This window comes from Daphnia pulex, chromosome 1 (genome assembly GCF_021134715.1).
Source record: "Daphnia pulex isolate KAP4 chromosome 1, ASM2113471v1".
NCBI lineage: Eukaryota > Metazoa > Arthropoda > Branchiopoda > Diplostraca > Daphniidae > Daphnia > Daphnia pulex.
Genome location: NC_060017.1, coordinates 4885335 through 4908807, shown reverse-complemented (window position 1 = coordinate 4908807; position 23473 = coordinate 4885335). Strand labels below are relative to the sequence as shown.

Here is a 23473-nt window from a genome sequence, read left to right as displayed (position 1 = left end):
AAAAGGGGGGAATTTCTGAATAAGTTATTATTATTATTATTCCTCGATTCCTCCAATTTTCCCAGATTTCAACATTTCACCTATTTTTAACGGCGAAGAAATCTTTAAGTAGCCGGCTGCCGGCAAAAAGCTTCTCTCACCCGCGCTGGACGATGCCGCTATAGCATCATAGTAATAATAATAATAATATACGACGCACTGTAACAAAAAAAAAAAAAAGAACGACAGTAAATCCCGGGGACCGGTCGTAAAATAGAAAAGAGCTCAAAACGATGCTGCCAGACTGAGTGCTATATACCACGTGTGGTTTGTGTGTTACATCTTTTCTGTCAGCCCGCAGAGATTGGACAAGATGCAGGAGGAAAAAGAAAATAAAGGAGTCTAAAGCCAACAGGTATGTACACACCACTATAGGATATAGCACATGAGTCAAGAGGGGGACTGACGAGAATCTATCCATATAAGAGGACAAGGTGCATCACCACAACACACCTGACCCTGTTGAATAAGTCTTTTTTTTCTGTTGCTTTCAGAAGAAAAGAAAATATTAGCCAGTCAAATCGACAAAACGGGAAAGTATGGGCCAAACAAGGAAGGAGGCTGTTATACCGAATAAATGGGGAGGGATGGAGATGGACCGAAATGGACGGGCGCAAGAGGCGACCGACCCCATCGCTTTAAACTCAAAGGAAGAAGAGGGCAGACGCAAGACAAGAAGAGAAACGATGAAACATCTTGAGAGAAGATAGAAGAGGTGGTAGCTCACTCTCTAATGTTTCCAAAAAGACTTTTCTCTAAAGCCCAGATAGATACACACACACACATACTTCAGCCCGTAACCCGAAAATCTACTGACACACACCTGGAGGCGCCACACTTCCTCTTCTCCTTTTAAACTTTTCTCTCTCCCCCCTACCCACCTCTGTTATGACGAGGCGAGTTAAGGGAGAAAGAAAGAAGCTACACGAGCGCGCCAAAGTGTCTGTGATGAATATACGCTAGACGGCTGTGCTGTTTGCCTCAACGACCCGATTGAGAACTCTCAAATGGATACTCGGCCAGCCCTTCTGATGATCCGATAGCGTCGGCATATATACGAGGGCATTCCTCTTCCCCCCCCCCCCCCCCGTTTCAACTTTACACACACACTGCTACCAACACGGCGAAAGAATTAGACTAACTAACAGCAGTCAGTCAGCAACTCTCTCTTCTCCCTTACGGCACAATCAAGAGAACCTTTTTATTTCGGGGAGATTCTCACTCGGCTGATGGCTGATGGCCTGCTACACACAACAGCTCACCTGCAGATGAAGGGAGCTGGGAGAAGAGGAGCGCCGCTCACGGGTGTCCATCACTCTCTCTGCAGCTGCGGCAGCAACCAGCACGCAGATCACTCTGACTCACGCAAACGCCAATGATGGATCGATGATATTAGACAGCCAAAAAGAAGAAAAAAAGATTCCTTTTTTTGTTTTTTTCTTCTTCTTCTCTTCCCAAATGTGTCTACCTAATAATAAAGACGACGTGATTGCATAGTGAATATTCTCATTTGGAAAAAATAAGGAAAGATGAATGGCTCGTCAAGAGCCATAGGCTAACAATGGCATTTTCCTTTTGTTTTTCTTCGACTTACCAACTGAAGAGGATCATCGCATTCATCACGGACCAAGGGACTCGTCGCAGACCAATCGATCGTGAAAGTAAAAACGAAATTTTGGATTATTAATCAAACGCACAGTACAAGTATCTGTCATTCAGAGTTTCGGCCAGCGACGGGACGCTCAATGTTTTATTGGCGAATCGCTTCAAGTCATGTTAACACCAAAAAGAACATCGACCGATTTATGGTAATAGAATGTAGGAGGAAATATTTAAAAAAAAACCCACATGTCAGCAAATGAGACGACGGCGGCGACCAACGAAGAAAGATGTGTGTGGGTATTTCCCCTGATCCGACACACATACGTACAATCTCCAAATCTTGTTGTTGGGTTTATTCGTCGACAGCTTCGGTTTTCGACTCGACGTAGTCGAGCGCCTTCTTTCGAACGTAGTCCTGCTTCTCTTCATCGCCGTGATGCGTTTCAAACTCTAGAAACTTTTGAAAGATCGTCTTCATCTTTTTGGCTGGCAGCTGCAGAGTGATGCAGCGTTCCAGGACTTGCCTACAAATTGCACAATCAACCGTAATTAGTCGGGAAGGAAAAGTACACCCACCAGCACACAACAACATCAACAACAACAACAAAAAGTGGAAGAAGAATTAATCACGAAGGCAAAAAGATAAGAAAAAGGAAACAAAATCATAAGCTTCCGTGAGACTAAGACAGACAGGGACCCTATAGCGATGGGAGTTGCATTCTTTTTGGGCCTGTGCGTGAAGTCATAATCACTCCGTCTTCCTACTTTTCTCCCCCTTTGCAAATGACGACGGAAGCGGAGAACCGAGACTCGAAAATGAACATGTCACGAGTTCGAATTATCAGAGGAAAAGGGGGGAGCCAGAGAAAAATTAAAAAACAAAAACAAAAAAAAGAGCTAGGAAAAAATTAATGAAGACGAAGTGCTGGCCGCCGACCTGGACATGGCGCAATACAGAATTGGGAGCGCCTCGGTCAAACAAAAAAACGGAGCACACGGGTTGTGGAAGGTGGTAGTTAAAAATAATAGCAATAAAAAAAAGGGCTGAACCGATGACCAGTTTGATAATCTGGGTCACAAACCTCAATCAGCCAAGAACGGCCATCGGAACAAACTATTAAGACAACCGTTCCCCCCATTTCTTTCACATACCGTAAGTAAAAGGTGAAAAAAATGACGATTGATATGTCAAGCTGAATTTTTGTTAAGAGAAACACGTTACGCTATCTTCTTAACGCCTGTCTTGGGCAGAATGTTTTGACCATGGCAAATCTAGAAATAGTTTTGAGTGGCAAATCTTGTTTGTTCAACTACAAGATAAAAATTTTCTGCATCTACAAGTAGGATGCAAACGCCAAAAACAACAACCTGGAAAAACTGGGCGAACAACTCTCTCTCTTTCTATCCAACCAGCATGCGCGCTGGCCAGTGCCGAACGGCCAAAAAGAATAGGAATCTTTTTCTTACTACGACTACTACAACTACCTCAACTCCGAGAGCCTCTCTTTTCCGACGGTTGGACAACACAAATCCTCTTTACCTCAATACATACTAATTTAAAGAATGAAACGAAAATAAAAATAATAAAAAGTGAGAGAAGAGAGAGAAAAAAAAGAGAGGGACAGAGGGAAAATGGAACTTGGAGAGAAGGAAATGGGTTGCGGGGGGATTAGAAGTTATTGTTCGGGAATATCAATCATACAACGTATAAATACACAGCGGCGCAAGAAACGACTCTTTTTAAAAAATGAGGCTCGCCTACGTACGGTTTTCTCATCACAGTGAAGTGGCCGTGGGGAGATTTTACATTTTAAAAAAATGAAAAGAAGAGGGGATAACAACGAAAAAAGAAACACGACTCAAACAAAAGTCTTAATAATGTCGAAATTTCTCACCGTGCACTTTCTATATCGTCGACTTTGGTAAGCGTGTCGATGTACACCAGCCAGAGATCCGTCCTCTTGGGATAGGACATCATCAAGGTGTCAAACAGCGTTTTGCCACGGCCTACTTGTCCAAACTTCATCTCCAGTTGAGCGAACCGACTGATCAAGTCAATGTCTGTCAAACCAGAAATACGAGAAAATTAAAAGGGGCCAGGAAATTCAAATGAACAGGACACGAGAACGTTTTTGGACATTCAGAACCAGAGTACAACAATTAACCCAGTTAGTGAATGCGCACCTAGAGAACATGGCGCTAGGATGGAAATCAAAATAAAGATAAGGAGAGGCGACACCAACCAGACTCACGGTGTGGTGAAGTAATGGTTAGAGGGTGGGAGTGGGAGTGATTGAAGAATGAGGAATAGGTAGAAGAACAAGAAGGAGGAAGAAGAACAAGAACAAGTCACTCCATTTATCAACGGCCATGAAACAAACGTTGCGGGGGCCTCTCCAAACTGCGGATGCGTTGAATGGATTGTATTACTTAAAAAAATGCGCTTACGTTCTTTTTTGTCGAGGATCGACAATGCCCTCTGGAAAACACCGCGCGCCGTGTCCAATTTTGAATTTCGTACGTAGAAAAGGCAGGCATTTATCCACACAGACTTGTTCTGCTTGTATTTCTTCAGCATTGTGGTGTAGAGCGACTCGGCATCGTCAAACTTGCCGCTTTGTTCGAAGTTCAAAGCCATCTGGCGATACACTTTGAAAGGCTCGTTATAGCGGATCGCTTCCTGTGGGCGACAAGAGGGAACACATTGCTCATCACATTATTATGCACAACACGACCATAGCCAATGCCTTGGTTTAATTTATGATGATTACCTGCAAAGTGGACTCGTAGCCTTCGGTTGTGCCGTACATGTGCTCCAAATTGAGCCAAGCAATCCAGACGTTGAATTTTTCCTGTTCCTCTCGGAAGCTCATGATCTTGAGTGCCCTCTGGGCCACTGTCCGCGCCTTTTCAATCTCGGCGTTCTCCAGATGGAACGCCATGTACTGGACCCACAAAATAGAGCTGTTGGGCGAGGCGAGCACCATACGGTCAAAGTCGTCTGTGGTCACGGGCGCTCGTTCCGGATTGTTCAGCTCTTCTTCAATTTGCGACAATTTAGCTTCGTTCACCTTGGCTTCCTCCAATTTTTCACGTGCCCTTTCACGGCGATCTTTAACCACCGCCTTTTCTTTTTCCGCGTCATCATCTTCTGAATCGGAACTATCGGCGATGTGAGAAGTCGACAGTGGTAGAGTCGTAATGTCATCGTCCCATTTGAATGTTGACGTGATCGATAGCCGCGGCAATTCTAAATGATTGATTTTCTTCGACTTCCTAGGGGTAGGTGGTTCAACTCGTCTCTTCTTGGATGGAGAAAGAGCCTTTTCACCTTCAGGATGCGCAGTTTCTTTGTCTTCCGGCGTACTTCTCTTTCCATTTGATACAGATTTTTTCTTGTGGGAAACGTCACGTTCTTGGGCTTCCTGTTTTTTCTTATTTTCATTCTTCTTGGCTTTTGTCTTCGTTTTCTTATTATTGACTTCCAATACGGCTGATTTTTCAGAATCGATTGTATCATTTAAGTCGGATAACTGCTCTTGCTGTGTTTTCTTATTTTTGTCTTTTGTTGTTTTGCCTTCAATAGAAACAGCATCTTTTTTAAGTTTTTTCTTGTTTGGGCTGCCATCTGAAGAAGAAGAAGTGCGCTTGATGTGAGAGAGATCAAGAATAATCCATCTTTTAGGAGTCGTGTGGTACGTAGCAATTCTCCCAAGTTCCGTGTCGAAGTTAATAGCCACATGAACTACAGCTCCAACTTCGAATGGAGGCGGTAATGGGACAGAAGTTTCATTGATGCTCCTAATATTGGAAGTGAAAGCTACGTCTTTGGCGTTTCCATCAGTGATTGACACCAAACTAAAGTAGTCCATATTCAAAATAATTTTTCCTCTTTGTTTCTTGCCTCTGGGATCAAACTTGGCGGTGCCTGTGATGCAATGAATGACGTCTTCTCTTGTTGTGACGTAAACCTTCTTCATAATCGGGTCGACATACATAACAGAACCAACGATCAAGTCATTTTTCTTGAAGTCCTTTTTGGCATGATGATAAGCCGGAACAATTCCATTTATTCCGTGTGGCAATTCAAACTCCAAATCGGCGGATGAGTCAAATTCTGTTAGCAATTTACCAACAACCACGTCACCAAGTTTCAAGCTGGCTAGATTTTTCAATCCTTCGTCTGAGCTCTCCCTTAAGTGGACCTTAATCTTTTCTTCAATCTTTAGATAAGCTTCCAGTACACGGGCTGCGTTTTCCGGTGCGTAGGCATTTAGTGCACTCAGAAAAATCTTCTTCTCCTCTTTTTCGATCTTAATAACTTCGCCTTCCAAGGTCATATGCATGGTGCCGTTTTCCATGTAAGAATAAAGATTCGGGGACATCTTGCCGGGTGGGAAGAGAACATCGAACTTGTTGGGAGGGCACAGCAGTTGTGCAAAGACTCCGAAAGGTCTGTGGAGTGTAGCTACGCAAGGCAAGGTCGAACCCATAGCGACCTCATCCACAGATTTGGGGTAACCATTTCCCTTGATGAAATTGATAATGTTGGGTTTGAGAGTCAACACCGTTTGCAGTTTAGAGGACATATAGACGACGGCCTCTTTGATGACCTGACCTGGACGGTAACAGTCAAGCAGATGGGATGCAGCTTTAGGGAAATCCGACAAATGTTCCACTGGGATGATTCCGGTAGTCTCTAACGATGGAATTGAAACCTGTAGAAAAAAAATCAAATATAATTGTTATAAGTGCTATGATCGAAATGAAACTGAAATACCTCGAGTCCTCTGCTGTTGCCTTCAACCGCATCATAAACTCGTTCAACTTTGCATTCCACAATAGTTCCCAAATTTAGAATTGGTTTCTCTGGAAGACTTTTTGGTTTAGTCAAGCCTGACCCGGCCAGTGTCAAGATAACTTTGCCAGATTCGTTAATGCTCTCAACTTTGCAATCAATAACTTTCCCCATGTAGAAATAATGATGAATATCGGTAATCCCATTCTTCAACAGTCTGTTTCCTGGAATATATCCAGTGAGTCCGTCGAAAAATGAAACTAGAACTCCACCTTTCTCTATGAGAGCAACAGTTCCCTTCAAAGCAAGATTTGTCTCCAACTGGCTCGTACAACTGTAGGCAACAACTTTTTCGTCGAGCATTGATTTCTTGCAGGTCAAATGAATTGTTTTTCTGTCGATCATCACCTTGAGAACACGGCAAGTAATAGGCTCACCAACACGAAATCTTAATTCTGGTTTTTTCAGTCTAGGGTCGTCCGCCCAGTGCAGTTTTGGAATGAAACCTTTCAAATTGACGCCCAAGTGAACTGAAACACCAGCGGGTGAAACCGAATCTATTTTGCCTTCCAGTATCTCTCCGACAGTGAAGTCTTCATATCGCAACGCCTTCTGAGTAATGAGAGATCTGAAAAAAAAAAAACATAAGTTAGGCCTTCATTCCTCTTATACTAATGGTCCTTAAAACACTTACTTTTTCATTGTGCAGATGTATATGTCGTCAAGAGATGCATGATAGAGTACGCGACATCTCTTACGTGATTTAACCGGAAACAGAGCTCTAGTATCTTCGAAAATATCTTGGTTGTCACTGAGATGTCGAAGTGGAACAAATCCTTTAGCCTTTTTGTTCAATTGCACGAAAAGTCCAGCAGAAGTGGACTCGGTTATAGTGGCTTCAAAGAATTCACCAAGGGCAATGGTAGCCTTTTCATTCACACTCAAGTCGGGCTTAACAAGCGACGATTTCAAGCTGAGATAGACTGCATTAACCAGGGGCAACGTATACAACACGATAGCTGTATAGTTGGCACTCTTCTCATATGCTGATACGCTGTCATTAATATTAACGAGGTGATCTTTATGGATGTAACCCACCATGTTACCAAAAGTAACGGTCAAACCTTGGGGAAGAACCTAATATATGAAATTAATTACAGCAGTTGCTTTGAATTGTATAAATTGCAGAAATTACCTTGTTCACAGTCACATGAAGTTTCGTCGCTGGGATAAGAGTGGATAGATTAAGTTCCACATTTTGCTTGAATTTGACAGATTCAACTGTTGAAAGAGTCAATGTTGCTACATGGCCATCAATTTGACAGCCAGTCACACAGACAGATACAATTTGACCTACAGCCAAGTCTTGATCTGGTACTTTTGTTAAAAAACTGCGTACATTTAGAATGCCAACGTCCATAACGTATCCGTGATCTTCCACACTTTGCACAGCTGCAGTCATTTTCTAATGTAAAACAAAGTTAGTGATCACATATCACAATCCAAAAACAAGCGAAATAACATACCATTCCTTTGCAGAGGGCTGTTGATGGAATGTCACTGTTGACATCAACTGGATTTAAAGATGCTGTGACTTTAAAAGAGCCATCATTAGTCACTTCTTTAATGCTGCATGGAAATAAATCTCCCTCAGTCAGGATTTCTTTTAATCCTTTAGCCTCAACTTCTTCATCTTGGGCCAGCATGTCAATCAATTTACTGTATGGTGCTGAAATATTTGTAATAGGGACAACAGCTTGAATCCTTCCAGGAAGACTCAGAAGCACATCCAATTCTCTGACTTCTTGTACTCTACTCAAAACCTGCATGCCTTCAGCAAGCATCTAAAAAAAAATCATGAATAGGTTGTCCTATCTACAGTTCATTAACAATTTAATAGAGATTTACTTTGAATGTAAAGGGTTCGATGGATTCAAGCATTATTTTTTCCTTCTCGATAACTTTTTTCTCTTTGGTGGTTAATGATTGCAATTCCTGCTTTTCCTTCTTCAATTTTGAATGCTTCTTTTTCTGGTTCAAGCGTCTCTTATTGACTTTCTTTGTAGCAGAATTCTAATTACAAAACAGATGCATTAATACCGATTCAAAATGTAATTTGACTGGCTGATACAACATAACATGAAAATCACTTGGCTTCCTTACCTTAAACAAGCTTTCAACTTTCCTCTTTTTCTCATTTGCGTGACGTTCTCTTTTGTCATCTTTAGTTTTTGAACCACGAGGAAAATTTTCTTCCACAATAGCCATGATAGTCAATAATATTTCACAGCTTTATCCAATGAAATTTGATCAATTGAAAATCAGTTTTACAGTTTTACTCGAGGTTTGAAAAGCACGTGTTTATGATACCTAACAGCAGAAGAAATTGAGTTTTCAACGTAAAAAAGCCTCCGTTGCCGATTTTCCGTAATTGATTTAAATGATAAGTCGAATTTCATCGTCTGGCAACATTGCCTTGCACTTCGTCTGTCTTCGCCATCACTTTCGTGATCTTCTCGACTCCATTTCGCCGCTTAAAATCACGTATATACGACATTTGTGGTTTACACTGAACTTAGTAAATAACACCAGGTTAATTATTTCAGATAAATCACTTTAAAATGGCTGGAGATCACGCTGCCGAAAGCCAATTCACTGGAATGTCCAGAATCTTCAACTCCACCACCCTTCGCGGACGAGCGAATGTAAGTAGTTAACTCTATTGTTATGTAAAACAATTGTTCCATTCTTATGTATTCATCGTCAATTCATTTAAGTAGAATTTTTTTAATTAAAATTTATAATTTAAAATTTCACCATCAAATTTTTAACTTTCTTCTGTGTTGTTTGACTCTGAGCTTAGTCTGGGAAACTTAGCAAAATTACGAGTGGCCCTAAGCATTTCTACTTTCCACTCATAGATCCACACATTGAATCTACCGTTTTCCTATTTCCATGTTTTATTGATAGATAGCTTTTCTTCATTTTAAAAATTTGTTTGTCTTCATTTATGCAGGTTGCCTTGGCCACATATGGGTTCATTGGTGTCATTATTCTGTACAATATGGTGAAGCCCAGCAAGAAAGAAGTCAAACCCGCTCACTAGAACCTCCACTAGTGAACTGTTGTAAAATGAATAGTGTGTCACCATCAAATCCAATAAAAATACACAAAATTAGCATAGATTTTGTACTTTGTTCTTTGTATTTAATTACATCCATTGTCTTAATTCAAAGATATTGGCATTATACTATGTACATGGAAACTAACTTTGAAGTTAATGTAGAATATGTTATGAGGTTAATCTATGGCTACAGTTTGACGTGCTTTTGGTGCCGCGTCTGAAAACATCATTTACACATTTTAAAAATTACGAACAAAACGAAATTGTTCCCGTTCATTTTCAATTTTGCTGCCAAACCACGTCTAGCAACCCTTTAAACACACGCTCCGTCAGTGAAGACATAATTGTATCCGACATAATAGCAAAAATAATTAAAATATGCACTTTTTTGTTTACGGGTTAAAACACATACAAAAAAAAAATCAATCACGATGAAAACATGTTGGCCGTGATGGCTACGGAAATCATTTTTTAAAAAATCTAATAATTAAGTTTACAGTGGAGTTGCTACAACTTCTCCGTTATCCTCTTCGTCGCTATCCATATCATACCCGTCATTTGAATGCGACTGGGACGATCGTTCATCAATGTGCGCCCGGGGAATGGTTTCTACTGTGAAAACATCGTTCTTGTCAGCTGCTGCGCCGATCGTTGTCTCGGCACCAGCCGCATACAACTGTTGCTTCTTCTTGTTGGCGAACATGCGCTCGATTTCCTCGAATGATTTGCCTTTGGTTTCAGGCAGGAAGAAATAGACGAAGAAAACGCCCACGACACACCAAGACATGTAAAACCAAAAGGTGCCGTATTCACCCATGGTCTTGTTCATGTCTCCGAAGCTTCGAATGATTGTAAATGTGCAGAGTAAATTGAAGCAAGAAGCAAGAGATCCCAAAATGCTCCTGAAAAATGGAATAAACAAAATAGATTTAGATTTGTGCTCCGCATTAAGAATTTGAAAAGAAGCAATTACCTGAATTTGGCAGGGAAGAGTTCGCCCATGATGAGGAAAGGAACATTAGCGAAACCGCTAGAGTAGGCGATGATGAAGAGTAGCAAACTAGCTAGTGGAAGCCATCCGAGTGTTAGCTGCACATCGTTACCGTAGACTTCCAGCATGTAGAAGAAAGCTCCAAGAGCGGCCAGAGAGATTGCCATGACGACACCGGACACGAGGAGAAGAAGTCGTCGACCGGCCCTGTCCACCAAAAACATGGAAGCGATAGTGGCCAAAAGTTGCACGATACCGACAATCTGTAGATCAAAATTTGATTAGCAAATCACTTCGAAAACAATCCTGAATAAAAGTCAACTTACGATGGTGGACAAGTTCTTGTCCATGGTGCTGCCAGCCTTCTGGAAAATGAACACTGTGAAATAAATGATGGAGTTGATGCCGCTAAACTGTTGCAGCAACATGAGGGCCATCGAGAGCAAAAGAGGCTTGAGGACAGATCCTTTCAACAACTCCCTGGGTTGGATTTGCTGTGAATTGGCACCTTTGGCCATGTTAGCCTTCAAGCGCTCGAATTCGCCAGTAATGTCCGTGTGCCTATTATCACGAAAATGAAATTGAGGTTATAACTCAATCATCGTAATAAAATAACACTTACGCTCCTCGAAGGAATTGCAACGACTTTTTGGCTTCCTCTTCGCGGTTCTTCGAAAGAAGCCAGGAGGGCGTTTCGGGCATCATGTACATGGCTCCGAAAAGTAGAGCTGGAAAAGCGCTCAATATCCAGGCCAGTACGTTCCACGGAACGAAAGCGCCAATTACATAGGTGATCAAAATACCCAACGAGAGAAAGATTGCAGTGAAAGCTCCGAGAGCACCGCGCACTCGCGGCGATGCGCATTCGCCAATCTGTTGCAGCGCAAAATAATCCCAAGAGAGAGTTTCAGTTTATTGATCGATCATATATGAGTAGAAACAAGAAATAGAAACTCACGAAAATTTGTGCCGATGGGGCGCTGAAGCCAATCATGGCCCCATCCAAGATGCGCCCAATGTAAAGCATGGAACTGTGAGAGGCGAAGCCAATCAACAAGAATCCCAAGCTGTACGGGATGGAAATCAACATCAATGTCCGTCTCCTACCCAGAATAGTCAGACAAGGTCCAGCCAGCAAACTGCCGACCAAAGACGCCAGCGGTGGGATGCTGCCTGTTGATGGGAAATACGCAACCTGTTATTACCACAGCAGACACCATCTCAAGACCTTGGGAAGTTGCAGGTGTCCCAACTTACTAATCCATGAGACGTCCGACTCAGTGAGAGGAACTGCCTTGGAGTCCAACAATGACGGCATACCTGGGCTGGACCAGGCTCGCACCATACCCATAATCATGAAGGACAGTGAAGCTGCAGCAGCAGCTCCCATCTAAAAGACAAATACATTTTTATAGAGAAATGAATTAAAAGATTAAACCAATTTGACGTGGGTTATTCATTGCTAAGGTTCCACAAACGGGAAACTGGAAAAATCTGAACTGGGAGAAGGACGTGTCGAGCCTTCGGCATGTCGCCTTGGCACATATCTCGACGCTGTTGTGTGTGTGTCGGTGCAAAAAACTTGGATTGCCAAAAACTACTTCGGGACCCTGACAAGGAAAAAAGAAATGCAAGTGACGCGAAGAAGCGCGGAGACGTTACATAGAGATAGGGTAAGGATGAAACTTGGCAACAGAGTTCCCGTTTTTCCACCAGCTGTCACGAGACGGTAATAGAAAAATCCCTGGCCAGATAGAAAATTGCGCTCTTATTTTCGCTTTAGCAAAGGCCCACCAACCAAATTTTGATTTTCGTGCGTTCAAGGCTCAGTTTCCGGTACATATCTATTCTGGGTGGGTTTTGTAACGACTTGAAACGTCACTGAGATGATACTCCCTAGAATAACGATGTTTTTTTTAGTTCGCTCCTGGCACGGCCAATTTTCTGCGTACACAATCACCCGATATGGGGTTGACATAACCCCTCCTGTGGTCGATTTCTAATATCCAATTGGAATTTCTGATTCAGCAAGAGAAAAACGTCGTGTTGCAAACGATACAGACTTGGTTGCCACATGACGTAATCGAATTCGGAAGGACGGTCAACAATCTAATAACGTTAGTTGACATCGATCGCAGAATCCTTGACTCGCGTGACGCGGGGTTTCATCTTCTCCGTGTCCCCGTAAGGCGATATTACAACCCATTAATTAGCGAGCGACTTAAATATATTTGACGTCGCATTTATAAACTGCGTCGTGCATTGGGTGTGAAGAACTGCGCAAAAATGAAAATCTTCAGACACGGCAAAGTGTTGAAATAGCCACTTGTAAACCTCTTATAAGAAGGAAGAAAGCGACAGGAGCCAAAAGAAATGAAAGGAGTTGAGAGAGCCAGAACTAATAGAGGAAAGAGAAGAGAGAGAGAAAATCACCTGGAGCAAAAATGTTTCGTGTCAGATCGTACCAGGCTGCTGCAGGTAAGTAAAAAGTGGTGGAAAGAAGGGGCACACCCCCTTGTCCTTTTCTACCTGCTTTTTGCTTGTGTAACCCACTTCTTTTACGAGTATAACAGGGAACGAAAGAAACAAAAATTCATCATGGGTTTTTCCACTCGTTTGTACCATCGGTACCAGGCCAGGAGAAAAAAGTTGCAAGTCAGTATAAAGTGAAAAAGAAATTTTTTTAAAAATCATTTTAGCGAATTGTGAAAAGTATTATTTTTTGTTTTGCAGCGTTTTTGTTTGAGCCGTAAAAGTTTTGTCGCATTGAGGCCATGGTTGCTTGCTACAGATACTAGAATGCCTTGAATCTTTCGTTTCAAATTATAGCATACTATTGATAATGATTCCCTTTCGCGGTGCCTATTTCAATGGAATGGCGAATTTCAATTAAATAACCGGTTATAAAATTTTCTTTTCTCAACGGTCTAATATGTCCTTCCACCTGTAATTATTATCTGACCTACTCGGCCAAATAGTTTTGTTATCGACACAAAAAGAGTGAAAGCCTATAAGTGTGTTCATGCTGACTAGAATTAGTCTTTTCGCGAGAAATCATTTAAGCTGGCGCTCAAATTTCTTTCTGTCGGGTCCCAATTTCATTCATCTATTAAAGGAATTTTTCGATTATTATGTGCAAATCTTTCGCCGATAGTAGGGTAAAAAGACCTTCTTTGTTCTGTGCCGACATCAGACGCGCATATAACATGGAGCCTGCATTCTCCACCAATCTCTGATTCCCCGATTTTCCTGCGGCCAACTGACAAGCAGCTCACGTTCGCGTAACAACACAATGAACCTGAAGGTCGTAAACACGATCACGGACATATCACCTCTCACTCATCATCCGCGTAGTACTGTACAAGGAAACTTTTGAGAAAAATCCAGAAAAATCTCTCCCGAATATTGAACGTTCAAAACAAGATTAAGAAGAATATTGGATTTTTCATTTTCGCTGCGAGAAATCCAGTCTTCTGTTCAACTTTTAACGTACAAAATCTGACAATCTATTTATATCATCGAGTTCAAACTCCCCCTTCAGAGACGCACACTACTTGGCTGCCTTCCACTAGAATTAAAGTACGAGCGAAAAAATCGGTGCTATTCTTTTGTTGATAAAAAGATTCTAAAAACAATCCCAGAGATTTGTTTCCGCAGTGATTTTTCTTTTCTTCTTTACGCATTCGGCAGCTATATGCGTGCCCTATCTATTATTACACCGTTGGAAAAAATCGGATCAAACCGACTTCCCAGGAGAAATTCCTTATAAATACCGCAAATAATACCATCCGCAAAACACGTAACATCCATCAATAACCTGCAGTCAGCAAAATGGAAACAACAACAAAAAAAGGAGCTAGACTATTTCAGCTGTCGCTACGTCATGGCGACAAGAAAGAACTAGGCTAGACACAACTGCCAACGAAGAGAAAACGACCCGTCTTGTATAAAAGACTCTGTCTCTGATTAAGCAACAGAAATCCGAGGCTGTTGATCCCCCTTTTTATATATAGTCCTCCCCCCTTTTTATCAATCTCGGGGTATATCTGTGCGTACCAGGTACAGTGACAGATGCAACATCACAAAACGATTAGGACCCTACGCGCTTATTATGTGTCGCAAGATCGATGTACGCGGTTGGCGCAGAAATGGAGAAAGATGAGACGTACATGCTCCAGCGATAGATGAAGCAAATAACAGATAAAGAGTGACAGTCTGAGGATCTTGTTACCTGAACCATAACTTTGCGAGGATTCTTGAATAGGCGCAGCATGATGGCGGCTGTTTTTCGCTGATCTGTTCCTTGTTAAAGTTAACCTGGATAAATGGATAGAAAAAGCTTTTAGGCAGTTCAATGTGAGATTTCATTGTCAAGTTTCATCAGTTGGCAACAGACCACCACTGTAACGTGTCTAAAGCCAAATTGAGCTTGTAGAAAACTCACTGGGAAACATCTAGAAATCTATACAGTTAGTAAGACGTTCTACTAGCCGAGTTTTCTTGTCAATGGGATGTTGCGGTCACTCACTATCTGCGACTTACACACAAGTGATCCACATTTGTTTATACTCCCACCGGATCCCCCAATTTCTTACGTTCTGAAAAATTCAGCCACTACTCGCGTTGGTATAGGCAACCGGCTCGCACATGCTTCACGCAAGACTGAATTCGTACGGTTTAATCGCATAGGTACGTATACACAGAAATAGATTTATATGGCAGTGACTTACTTTTTTTAAAAGACGATAAAACCAGTTTGAAATGGATGTCCAAGTTAAACAGTGTCACACTTATTTCAAATAGAAACGAAACAAAGTCAACGACCAAACTTTAAAAAATATTTTAGCAACGGTTTTCCTTTCTTTTTGTGTGTCCTGGACAGATAGAGAAAAAAACAACCCGCGCAGGCAGTTATACAAAGTAGTTAACAGCACCACTGTCTACCGTCGAGTGAAGTCTCGGAGCTTTGTTCCGGGCCATGTAAACCCCCCTCCATCTTCTCAAGCCAGTCCGGGTGCACAGTTGTGCTGTCGCTGTGCTCCGGGGGGAAAGTAGGAGGGCCTCAAGGAGTGTGTGTGCTGGGGATTCCGGCGGAGAAGGTATATAAGCCACATATACACACAAACACGTAAGTGCGCGCGCCAGTGAGAGCAAAGTTTGGAGGGGGGATGCGATCGTTTGAAATAAAAAATACGAGGATCCAATAGCAGAACAGACACGCAATAATCAGATGGAATACACCACGTGCTTTGGTCGCCGAGTTTTCCAACAACCTTAGCACAGAGCTGTCGTCTACGGGATCTACTACAATGGACTATACTGCGCGCCGAGGTGAAACGAACGTCGGAGACCTTCGTTTTATTGAGGTTTCTTTTGGGAAATCGATTGCACTCTTTTCTTCTTGACAAGGTACAAAGTCAAAGGATTTAAAAGAAAAAGAGTGCGGAAGGGTAACCTGATCAATCAGTCGATAATAGAAATCATTACAACGATTTTCACTTGTATTTGCCTAATTCATAATAAGCGAACATTGATTTCCCAGTAGCCGATCCGCCTTTTCATACTACCAAGGTTGTTGTTTTGTTTTTTTTCAAAAAACCGGTATAGAAATGAGTACACAAAGAAGTTGCACTTCCCTTCAGCGCCGAAAATAAAAACACGGACGCGCAATTGTGCAAACAAAATAAACACACAGATGTCAGCCGCAGGTGCGCCAAACTATTTACAATAAACAGTTTGTGTCACGAAAAATCGGAAATGTTTCATCAATCGCACAGAGAGCGGAGGATGCGCACGTTACTCCGCTGATTGTATAGAATATGCTGGAAGAGGAAAGAACTGCTGATGGCGCCGTGTACTTGGGTGTAAAAGTATAAAGAGAGTGCGCGGATACGACCGTGACTGCTACACCTGGGGACATCTTCTCCTTTCTTTCTTATTTTCTTCCCTTATTTTTGGTTGAAATCCCCATCCTATTGTCCTGCTGCCCTTTCCTTTTAAAAAGAGAGAGAGAGCGAAAAACGGAAAAACCAACATAAGCAAACAAACACACAAGGCATACAGACTTTTGGAGCTATGGGGGGAGAGACGGCTAAACTAGGCATTCTACCTGTACGACCTTGGCCAAGGTGAATAGTAGATATGGAAATGAAAAAGAAAATAAAGACTAGAACTCTCGAACTGGTTGCCAAGACGTTCGTCTATACCGCACTGTGGGCACACTGATACACCTTTCCTTTGTTGGCATTTAGACCTAATTCCTCAATCTACTAGTTCAGGTTTTTCATTTGGTCCGGCATTTGGGGTTGTTATGTAACACATTGGGCGGCTGCTATCGAGGGTTTACGCTGTTTACTTTTGCGCATGTCAACTTTTCGCGTTTGTAAGCCGCAAGATTTGACAGTTCCTATTCACCTGACTTTAGAATTCCGGAGGAAACATAATTCGAATCACTTTTAAGGGTTCTGTCTCAAAAGTGTATGACCCGAATATGTTTGGGCTATTTCTTCGTTATTAAGTAACGGCGGGTTTTTACTTTTTTTTCGCAATCCGGTACAAGCCAGTTCAATCTGGACGTCCCGGCGCCGGATTTTTCTTCGCGCGGGTGGGAAATCAATCGATTATTGCTGGATTATACAGCTGCTAAGCTTATGAATATATAGATATGTTTTTGTTGTATTTCTGGCGTCATCACGACGCAGGTGGAAGAAGCAATGTCGCATTGCGACCGGATCGAAGCTCACAACTTTGCGTGTAAAACTTACGAGACGATGTCGTTTCGCTCTCACTTGCTCCCAACGACGATTCCCAAGAAAAAATTGATTTAATGAGTCCCAGTTTTATCGTTGATCACGATTCAGCGTGACTCATGTGACGCAGAAATATTTCCTGGCTATACTCATGTCAAGTTCTCTACTGATGTCTTCGTTGCATAAATTATTATTATTTCAAACCAGCTCGCTAGTACATTACACCTGCGTGGAACGGGCCCCCCCTTTCCGAATCGTTCACTTTCGTGTGTCGGAATTTTTCATCCGAAACATGAGTGACGTCACTTCATTCGGTGTCAAACTAAGACTGATGGTATGTTTCTTAAAAAAACTGATGATTATGTAGTCAGATGACAAGAAATGCAACCTCTTGAACGGGAATCTATTTAATGACAGGCGGTGAACGAGCGGCGTTTTGATTCAAACTGAATTAAATTCAAGCGCGCGTGATCGAACTTGCTCTAGTGATTTTTTTAATTAAAACATTAGATCGTGTGTATAGTGATGAATTCCGTTTTTCTATTTTCCCGGTCGATCATCGTTCTTTTTATTTAAATTTTTTGAGGAGGAAAAGGAAGGAAGGAAAAGGATTCACGTAGTAGCACACAAAAACACCGCTATAGTTTGGGTCAAGGTAAATTCTGATCCCGAACGGCTGGCGGCCAGCTCCCGACACGCTAACCATAGATTTTGGGTTCCAAATTTCTGGTTCCATTCAAGGCCAAAGATCCAAAACTTTTTGCGCAATCTTTTATACAAGTCCCACTTACAACTTTTCCTCAACTTCCGCAAGTTTCTTATAATAGTAAAGGCTACATTTATCACTGGGCGATGTAGAATACGATGAGTGGAATACCCTGAAAATATTGTGGTTCACCTTGAGATTTTAATTGTTTTCGTCACGCGAGCAACAACGCAATAGTCCGAATAAGGAGACAGAAAAAACAGGAACAGCGCATATGTCGGACTGTCCTACTTTATGACACAGTAATACACAATCGGTCAGTACAAGTCGAAATCGGAATGGCCAGCAGGGGCTCGGAATTGTTACCAATCCGCAAGCCACTAACCCATTCTCATTCGTGGGAACTTGCCATTCTCATTTCGGCTTGTTCGACTATGGCAAACCGTAGCAATCATTTTCCAGTATAGGCTATTCCATCATGGAAACCCATTCTATTTCAGATTCTTGGTATGTCTAATAGCACGTCATTATTCATGGCTCTATTCAGATACATGTATGTTTGACCATTGATTTGGATTATACATTGCGGTTAGCATTTTCACGTGATAGATGTTGCAGATAATAGAGCATATACCGGTGCAAACTAGAAACTGTTGGAGGAATGAGGAGGATGCGCTACTTTCTAAAAAGTTCCATCATGAAATTGCGTCCTTTTTGTTTGCATCAGCAGAAAAATTCAAGGATATGGCTATAAGTAATTTTCTAGACCGCGTAGCAAATTTTGGTGCCCATAGAATTTCTCTATCAACAAAATCCTTGATGTGCCATTTACAGGATATAGCATTGAGATTCCTTCAACTCTATAGACATGTTAGGCCTATATGTATACAGCTGCCCTCAAAATTGATTTCCTCATTTCACTCTCTTTGATTTGGAATATTTGAATTGAATGAGAACGTCCTCGACATCAAACAACAAGATGTTGCAGGCAAATCATTTCCATAATGATAATCGAAAATACTTTCGGTATGGGAAAAACCAGTTTTTTTTCCTCAGTTTATGCGTATAGTGTAGGTCACCTATTATTACCATACTATGCCATCTCACGGGAGCAAAGCTTAACGTGGAACCAATTTCACAGGTGCTTTTTTCTTTTCGATTATAGTAACGTTAAAAAATAAATAAATTCCTTATTATATTTCTTTAATGTTGTGACATCTTTGTTACATTCTTGTTTGGTAATACGATTCTTATCATGTCACAACTTTGACGATTTCTAAGTTAAATTTTTAATAGCAAACCTGACATCATTATAAGAAGTCTGGTCCAACATCTGTGTGATAACGAGTTTTGAGTATCTATTCAATGACACAAATGATTTCTATCATTAAAGCAGGTTGTAACAAGTTTAAGCTAGTCCGTCATGCGTGGGAGTTATTTTTACACTTTTAGCGCGTTTCACGATATTAAATATTTCGAGCGTGTTTTCCGTCTAACTACTTTACCACGTAAAGTGTCTTGTTAAAAAGATCGAAGGATTTGATTAAAACACCCATCGTAAAATGCCTGTCCAAATGAGCTTGAGGTTTACCATCAATCAAGGCTTTTGCGGCTTCTGTTGAGCCATCCGTGTAGTTCTAGATGGTGTGGTGCTTTTCAAAAGGCTGTGGCATCCATCATTCAGTGGGTTTGAAAGGAAGTGGGCAGCACTCAAAGCACGTGTTCGAAATAACAGGGAGACCGACAATTTCCGACACCGCCGGGGAAAAATCTGAATTCCAGTTGGCATTAGTATTTCAGACACTCGGAATCGCTGGTCGACTCTTTTATCTCTGAGTGGAGAATATTATACTCGCATCGGAAATTATTTGGATTAATTGTGTTTTTCTATCGAGAATAATTCATCTCTTCGCTTCACGCTGGGGGAAAATTATTGGTAATTATATTTTTTTAATTTTAGAAAGATAACAAAGTGTGGTGTCCATCTCAATCAGAAACAGTTGCCCGCTGTTAAATTTCGTTGGTATTCTCTTTCTTGTCAGCGGATATTTTTTGAAAGTATTGCAGCAAACTGATTTACATTGAAAAATATTCAAATTTCTGAGAGCAGTATGAATTTACATTGGGAAATGGAAATCGCGATATTGCTGACATAACAGTCATTGCTTATTTCAACTAGAAATTGTGCCATTTAAAAAATTTTCAACATCCTCCAATAACGAAATTGATTATTTCTGTCAGTGGACATTAATTGCTCGGATATCTTAAACTAAATTATTTCATTTTCTTGTGTGGCGGTGAGTTACGATACGCCACGAAATTTACTCTCGCTGATTAAATCGCAAAATTCTGTTCGTATATTAAATTACATTCTACTGGCGACGACCTAGCAACCATTTTTCAATCATCCTCAGAAAGTCACTTATTTAGAAAGTGAAATAAAAATAGACTTGTAGAGTAATATATTCTTGCTATTTCCGGTGCAATCACCGAAAAGTTCCTCTTATATCCGGTTGTATTGCCCCACCCTATCTAATGAAAACTGGTTGGTCGGTCAACGTCACCTAGACCGGAAGGGAAAACCCTCACCACATCATCACATCCGGACACATGATCGGCTTTTCTTTTTCTAAAAATAAATAAAAACAAAATAAGTCTTTCCAGAAAGTAACGCAGTGTCAAATTGCGATTTCAGTCGGATTGATGTCTAGACGGCGGTCGCAGAATCTACCCGAGATTCGCCAGTAAAATCAATAAAATGGGAAAAGACGAATCGATCAAAGACGATTACGGATTCACGAGAAATTCCACTCCGACAACAAATCCCTCTCGAGAGGAGTCTCCTACTTATTCCAACTACGGAAGATCACCTCCCGATCAACGAAGGTTCGCTATTGCTCTTTCAGGTCAGATTTCAAATGATTTCACCCAAGGTTTTTTATCTAAACGAACATATAACTGAATCATTCAAAACATATTTTGCAGAACTGCCGGCGCTCAATTTCTACAACCCTTTGTTAAACAACCCTTCGTCATCCGAGTACATCGCTAGCGTTCGATCCAGTATACGCTCCATCGACGAAATTGCTTCCGCTCATTTGAGCATGCACCCTAGACTGGCGAGTGATGGCACGATCGGCTCCACCAATCTGACATCCGCCAGCATGCAGATGCCATACTGGAGCCAACATTCCGTGAAGAGCGTCGACAGTAGCCGTGCCAGCGAAACGAACCCAAAATCTTCAGTGACGTTTTCATCTAATTTCGTCAGCTGTCGACAAGCAGCCAAATCGATTTTGGGATTCTGTATCTGCATGTGGTCGGTTCTCTTTCTCGGAGTCACTATCGCCACCGTAATTTATTTCACTGGTAAATCAAGTTTGCATATGAAATTGGTGAATGATGAAATGTCCAATCGTGGTATAATTGTCAATGTTCAAACGATATTAGGGAAAGGAGGCACGATCTTTCAACCTCCGCAGGCTCCAGCAGGTATAAAATATTGGAACTCGACTGACGATGATAAGTCTTCAACGTAATTTGATTCCAAATTCTATCCAACAGCCAACATAATTTACGGAGAATTCCACGTATTCAATCATTCAATTCTGTTCGAGACCTTTGACGGGAGTTCAGTTAATACGACATTGTTTAAAGATCTCACAAACGAGTTACAGCAAAAAGTAAGAAACTGTGAACTTTTGAAAATTCACTTTCGAGAGTAATTTCATTTAGGAATAACGGATGCAGATGGATCGCTCGTTTCAGTCATCACCGCTCCTCTCGGCATTGTACAATCGTTCCGCCATCTTTGGGGTCGTTCCCAACATCAGTTTGAAAAATCCTTTGATCCGAATTCAATTTCAGATCCACCTAAATCACGCGGATGTCATGGTCGCCGAGAAAATGGCACATGCTTTCACCAGCGATCTCCACCGGAAGGAAGGACATTACGGCCACACGTCTGAGAATTGGTCAATTAATTTGACTACAGTCAAATTTGCAGGTTCTTTCTCTCTTTTGTTCAATTCTATCAAACCCCCCAAATGTATAACAATTCACATTTTCCACAAAAGAAATCGTACCGACAAGTGTCAAACATCTGGTACCACCGCACAAAGTTTTAGGTATGGGACCTATTGATTTAATTGTACTGCCATTATTCAATTAGCCTACTTCTGATATGTTTTTACTTTCTGTTACACAGCTAGTTGGGGACAATGGACACAGTGGACGCCCGAATGTTACTCAGAAACGTCTTGCGACCCTATGCGGATGCAATCACGTAACCGTCGGTGTTTGTTACGGGACAAGCGACCCGACGAGCCTATTGAGTCGACTGCCAACCTGCCAAACAACGTCAACACACCTTGCATTGCCGGATCGACTGTGTCAGCTGCGGACATTGAGATCCGACCGTGCAGTTGTGCTGCCACCCGATTCCGAACGCCCCGACCGCGAATCTCTTTCAGTGTCATTCGACCGACAAAGGCGGGGCAAACACATTTCCGATTTAGTAACACGTCAATAGCCACATTCGATCAATTGTGCAGTCAATGTCGATCGGGAGAAGTCTGCGTCGCCCGATTAGAAGAAATCGTTCCGGTTTGCCGATGGGCTCCCAACCCGGAAGATCCGAGCGGTTGCGGAGGTTTTTGTCGTGCATACACCGAGTCCTGCCTTCCCCTCGGATCTAATTCATTCAAGTAAATTTCAGTAGACAATTAATATTTGACTGCAGCGGATTTGATAAAACTCGGACGTACGCAGGTGTGAAGGAGTGTCGGAATGTTTGACCGATATCGAGTGGCGTTGCGGCGATGGATTTTGCATCCACAACTCAAAGCGTTGCGATAGGGACTACAACTGTTTCGATCATAGTGACGAACTGGACTGTGGTAACGATGAATTTGTTGTTTTATCATTTTAATTTCAGTACTTACAATCCTATTGTTTTATTTTGAACGAAAGAAACGACAAATTAAGCGGGGAAACCAAATCACTTCAAAGGCGCCTTTGTTAAATTATTTGAATCGAACACATAATCGAGAAAAGCATACTGCATAGATATTCCCTTCATATGTATCTTTATAATGCCTGCTGTGGCGAAACGTACATAACGAATCCATTTTGTCGTTCATAAGCCTTGTACCTTCCAATTTCAAACTTTAATGGATGTCTGGGGTATAAACTGGAAATCTCAATATACTTTTTTTATGTGTGATGAACGGACCGTAAAAATTAATAATTCCCGTTGACATTTCATTATCGATTGTATTTTAATGCCAAATCAAGTTTACTGACCCAACTGAATAATTGAATATTTCTGCACTACTGCCCAAGTAAAATCGATTCCACCATGCAGGAAATGGCTCAAATACGAAAATAAACTACTAGAACGAGAGTCTGGGAAGTTTGATAAGACTTTGTCTTCGGAATCATTCACGTTGATTGACAGAAAAGC

The 23473-nt window shown here is 41.6% G+C and overlaps 3 protein-coding genes across 7 annotated transcripts; 1 reads left to right on the top strand and 2 right to left on the bottom strand.

Moving 5' to 3' along the window:
- Window positions 1–1748: 1748 nt before the first annotated feature.
- Window positions 1749–8835, bottom strand: LOC124198748 (protein RRP5 homolog). Its single transcript, XM_046594760.1, has 10 exons — window positions 8603–8835; window positions 8348–8512; window positions 7966–8283; window positions 7635–7904; window positions 7134–7576; window positions 6422–7067; window positions 4413–6359; window positions 4090–4321; window positions 3537–3702; window positions 1749–2165 (listed from the first exon to the last, which is right to left on the bottom strand). The coding sequence occupies exons 1-10, from the start codon at window positions 8705–8707 to the stop codon at window positions 1994–1996; spliced, it is 4464 nt and encodes a 1487-aa protein (XP_046450716.1). The 5' UTR covers window positions 8708–8835; the 3' UTR covers window positions 1749–1993.
- A 785-nt stretch (window positions 8836–9620) lies between these two features.
- LOC124198809 (facilitated trehalose transporter Tret1-2 homolog) lies at window positions 9621–15493 on the bottom strand. Of its 3 annotated transcripts, none has more exons than XM_046594867.1 (8): window positions 15286–15493; window positions 14786–14875; window positions 11812–11944; window positions 11513–11727; window positions 11177–11427; window positions 10881–11115; window positions 10537–10817; window positions 9621–10465 (listed from the first exon to the last, which is right to left on the bottom strand). In XM_046594867.1, the coding sequence occupies exons 2-8, from the start codon at window positions 14825–14827 to the stop codon at window positions 10057–10059; spliced, it is 1566 nt and encodes a 521-aa protein (XP_046450823.1). In that variant the 5' UTR covers window positions 14828–14875; window positions 15286–15493; the 3' UTR covers window positions 9621–10056. The 3 variants fall into 3 exon arrangements, with proteins under 3 accessions (XP_046450823.1, XP_046450808.1, XP_046450815.1); XM_046594852.1 differs by having other exon boundaries at window positions 14786–14871; window positions 15285–15410; XM_046594859.1 differs by lacking the exon at window positions 15286–15493 and adding an exon at window positions 14999–15213 and having other exon boundaries at window positions 14786–14871.
- Window positions 15494–15832: 339 nt separating this feature from the next.
- LOC124198769 lies at window positions 15833–23433 on the top strand. Of its 3 annotated transcripts, none has more exons than XM_046594803.1 (10): window positions 15833–15963; window positions 20705–20915; window positions 20995–21378; window positions 21460–21501; window positions 21574–21692; window positions 21760–22015; window positions 22086–22136; window positions 22217–22715; window positions 22780–22907; window positions 22981–23433. In XM_046594803.1, exons 2-10 carry the CDS (start codon window positions 20768–20770, stop codon window positions 22992–22994), a joined length of 1641 nt encoding a protein of 546 aa, XP_046450759.1. In that variant the 5' UTR covers window positions 15833–15963; window positions 20705–20767; the 3' UTR covers window positions 22995–23433. The 3 variants fall into 3 exon arrangements, with proteins under 3 accessions (XP_046450759.1, XP_046450775.1, XP_046450766.1); XM_046594819.1 differs by lacking the exon at window positions 15833–15963 and adding an exon at window positions 16409–18516; XM_046594810.1 differs by lacking the exon at window positions 15833–15963 and adding an exon at window positions 16409–19945.
- The last annotated feature ends 40 nt before the right edge of the window (window positions 23434–23473 follow it).